At 52.4% G+C, this 2,659-nt stretch overlaps 1 protein-coding gene across 1 annotated transcript; it reads left to right on the top strand.

The window, feature by feature from the left end:
* Positions 1–1,737: 1,737 nt before the first annotated feature.
* Positions 1,738–2,628, top strand: NGA_0199400 (caltractin; the record flags this gene model as incomplete). Its single annotated transcript, XM_005854610.1, has 4 exons — positions 1,738–1,830; positions 1,955–2,074; positions 2,208–2,342; positions 2,500–2,628. Coding segments are annotated over 4 exons (477 nt in total), but the record flags the coding sequence as incomplete, so codon positions are not given.
* Between the last annotated feature and the right edge of the window lie 31 nt (positions 2,629–2,659).

Below are 2,659 nucleotides of genomic sequence, written 5' to 3'. Positions count from 1 at the left end.
CTTGCGTCTCTTCCTTGTGTGAAGAGGTATGGGCCGCCTGACTGGATCGATCTTCGTGCTTACGCTTTCCTACCGTCCTCCCCTGTCACTTTAACGGTAGGTGGTCATGGCGATCGAAGAAGAATTCGCCCTGGAAATTCCGGACAACGAGGCCGACAAGATCGGGTCGATTGCGGAGGCAGTGAAATACATCGCATCGCATCCACAGGTACGTCGATGGGGTGGGGGAAAAGGACTTCGGATAAGTCAGGCGCCGATCCGCTATTAGTGGGCCCCGCCCCCCATCTTCCTTGTAATGGTATTGGGAGGAGAAGGGGAGCAAGAAGAAAGACATGGATATAGGGGAAAGCAATAGGAAGGCAGAGGGTAACGTGGCTCGAAGAACTCATTTGTACCTGTGCTCATCCCGGTAAATTGGTGTACCTCCTCGGATCAGGCGAAGTAAAGCATCTTCTTAAGCGCTGGTATGCCCCTGTCGGCGAGGGTGGGCTCAGAGGATGCGAGCGCGGGAAAAGGAAAGGAAATGGCGGAGAAAGTGATGGGGTTGGAGTATGAGGCGATGTGAACCTGAGGGCGTGTCCATCGGCCAGGAATATGCGGCTTGAAGGGAAGGCTCCTAGTTTCTACGATTCTATTTCTATCGTTTGGACTTGTCCGCGGTAGAGAGTGGCGACTGCGGCGTGAAGGCGGGGGGGAAAGGTTCAGATGACTAGGCGTTGGAGTCTTTGGCTTTTCGACGGACGACGATTGCTGGGCATCTCACGAGGCCGCGAGGGGGCAAGATGAGTAGATTAAGGGATTATTGCAGGTAGAGGCAGGGCAGAGGAAAATGGAGGAAACAAGAAACAGAGAGAGGGACGAGTTGGTGGGAGCGTTGAGACAGGGTTATATGTATGTCCAGGCCCCCCCAAAAAAGATGCAACGCAAAATGTTCGGCGACAACATCTGACCACAATGTTTATCAATGTTGGGGGGAAATGGAAGACCGTTGGATAAAGTTGGAATGGATCCTGTCTTTTTCTTTTGGGTTAAATGTAGGGTATTTGGGGGGGAGGCGGTTGATACAGACTCCTGATGCTTCTTGAAACAAACTCTATGCATAATCACGTCTATAAACCATAGCTCGACACTGTCACGGCCTAAGCGGTATCTCTGCCATGCCCTTTGTCATTCCGTAAGAAACACTCATCGTACATGGGAAAGATCGTCGTCTCTGTCACGCGGAGTAATGCTTCAGGACTCCCTCGCTTGAAGGCGATGGCCCAACGCAACACTTGCGACGGCCGCGACATTTTGACACTTATCCCATGTTCATACAATCATGGACGACTTTTCCGACCCTTTTTATTCAGAAAGAAAAACTTTGATTGTTCACAGGAGTGGGCGTGTACTGATAGGAAAGATATGTCGAGAGTACTTGTGCACAGAAAATGATCAGGGTGGGCTGGTTATAGCGGAGTTTCGATGAGCCATACAGACGCAATAGGTGCTTCATATCGGGTCTCTAGTAGCCGCACGACCCTTAATTGTGCTTTTTGAGAAACCTATTCGAAGCTGTAAGCAAGTCTTGTTGGCAGCCTATTAAAAAAGTCATGTGCAAAGCGACCGCAGAGCAATCATCGCCCTCGCCCAAAATTCACTTTTCTTCTCTAGACCTCCTAGTAAAGCAATGCTTCCCCCTCCCCCTTCTTTCACAACTGCCCCCAAAAGTGCACAGACACATAGAAGCCAGGCGTCATGGCCTCTGGCATCAGCAGCAGTCGATTCCGGCAGGGTGCAGGTTTGGGCAGCCCCCCTTCTCGCAGGCCGAAGCCCGGGGCTAAGGGCAAGGTATGGTCCGAAGTGAAAATAAAAGGGTTTGAAAGGAATGACTGACAAAGAAAGGAAGTCGACGTCAAAGTATGGTTTGAGAATGTAGTGCTGAGCGTTATTTTCGGTTCCCACGTCTGTACAGGGCTTGGACGAGGAAGAGCTGGAGGAAATCCGAGAGGCTTTTAACCTCTTCGACAGCGACGGGAAAGGCACGATCGACGTCAGGGAATTGAAAGCCGCCTTCCGAGCCTTGGGATTCCAGGTGTGTTGTTAAGGACAGTGAGGGAGGAAAGCACAGGGGGTAGGAAGGCAGGGGTTCCAAACGCACAGCCCAGGAATAAGAGGAAGTTAAAGTCAAAGCTTTTCTTTCCATGGCATCCCACTCGATGCGGCAGGTCAAAAAAGCAGAGATCCGCACCTTTCTCCAAACCATTGACAAAGAGATGGCGGCCACGGTCACCTACGATGAGTTCTTGGACATGGCTGCGCCCAAGGTGGCCAATCGGGACGAACGGGAAGAGATTCAAAAGGTGAGGAAGACGCCCAGCAAGAGGGGAACGGAGGGATCTGAGGCCCGGGGGCCTGTCTTTGATTTGGTCATGGGCCCATCCGACCGCGGGGGGCCCCACGGGCTGGGCCGTCGAGTCTCTCCTTTCATGTGTCCTGGTCGATTTTCTCGCATTCCAGGTTTTTGCCCTCTTTGACGACGATGGCACGGGCGCGATTTCCTTCCGGAACCTGAAACGGGTGGCCACAGAGCTGGGAGAAAACTTGACGGACGAGGAACTGCAGGAAATGATTGGTAAGGAGGCTGCCCTGTATGTGTGAGGTGGGCTCTCCCTCTCTC

Source organism: Nannochloropsis gaditana, assembly GCF_000240725.1.
Source record: "Nannochloropsis gaditana CCMP526 unplaced genomic scaffold scaffold446, whole genome shotgun sequence".
Taxonomy (NCBI): Eukaryota; class Eustigmatophyceae; order Eustigmatales; family Monodopsidaceae; genus Microchloropsis; species Microchloropsis gaditana.
Note: the sequence above shows the minus strand (reverse complement) of the source record. Positions and strands in the feature narration are given on the sequence as shown.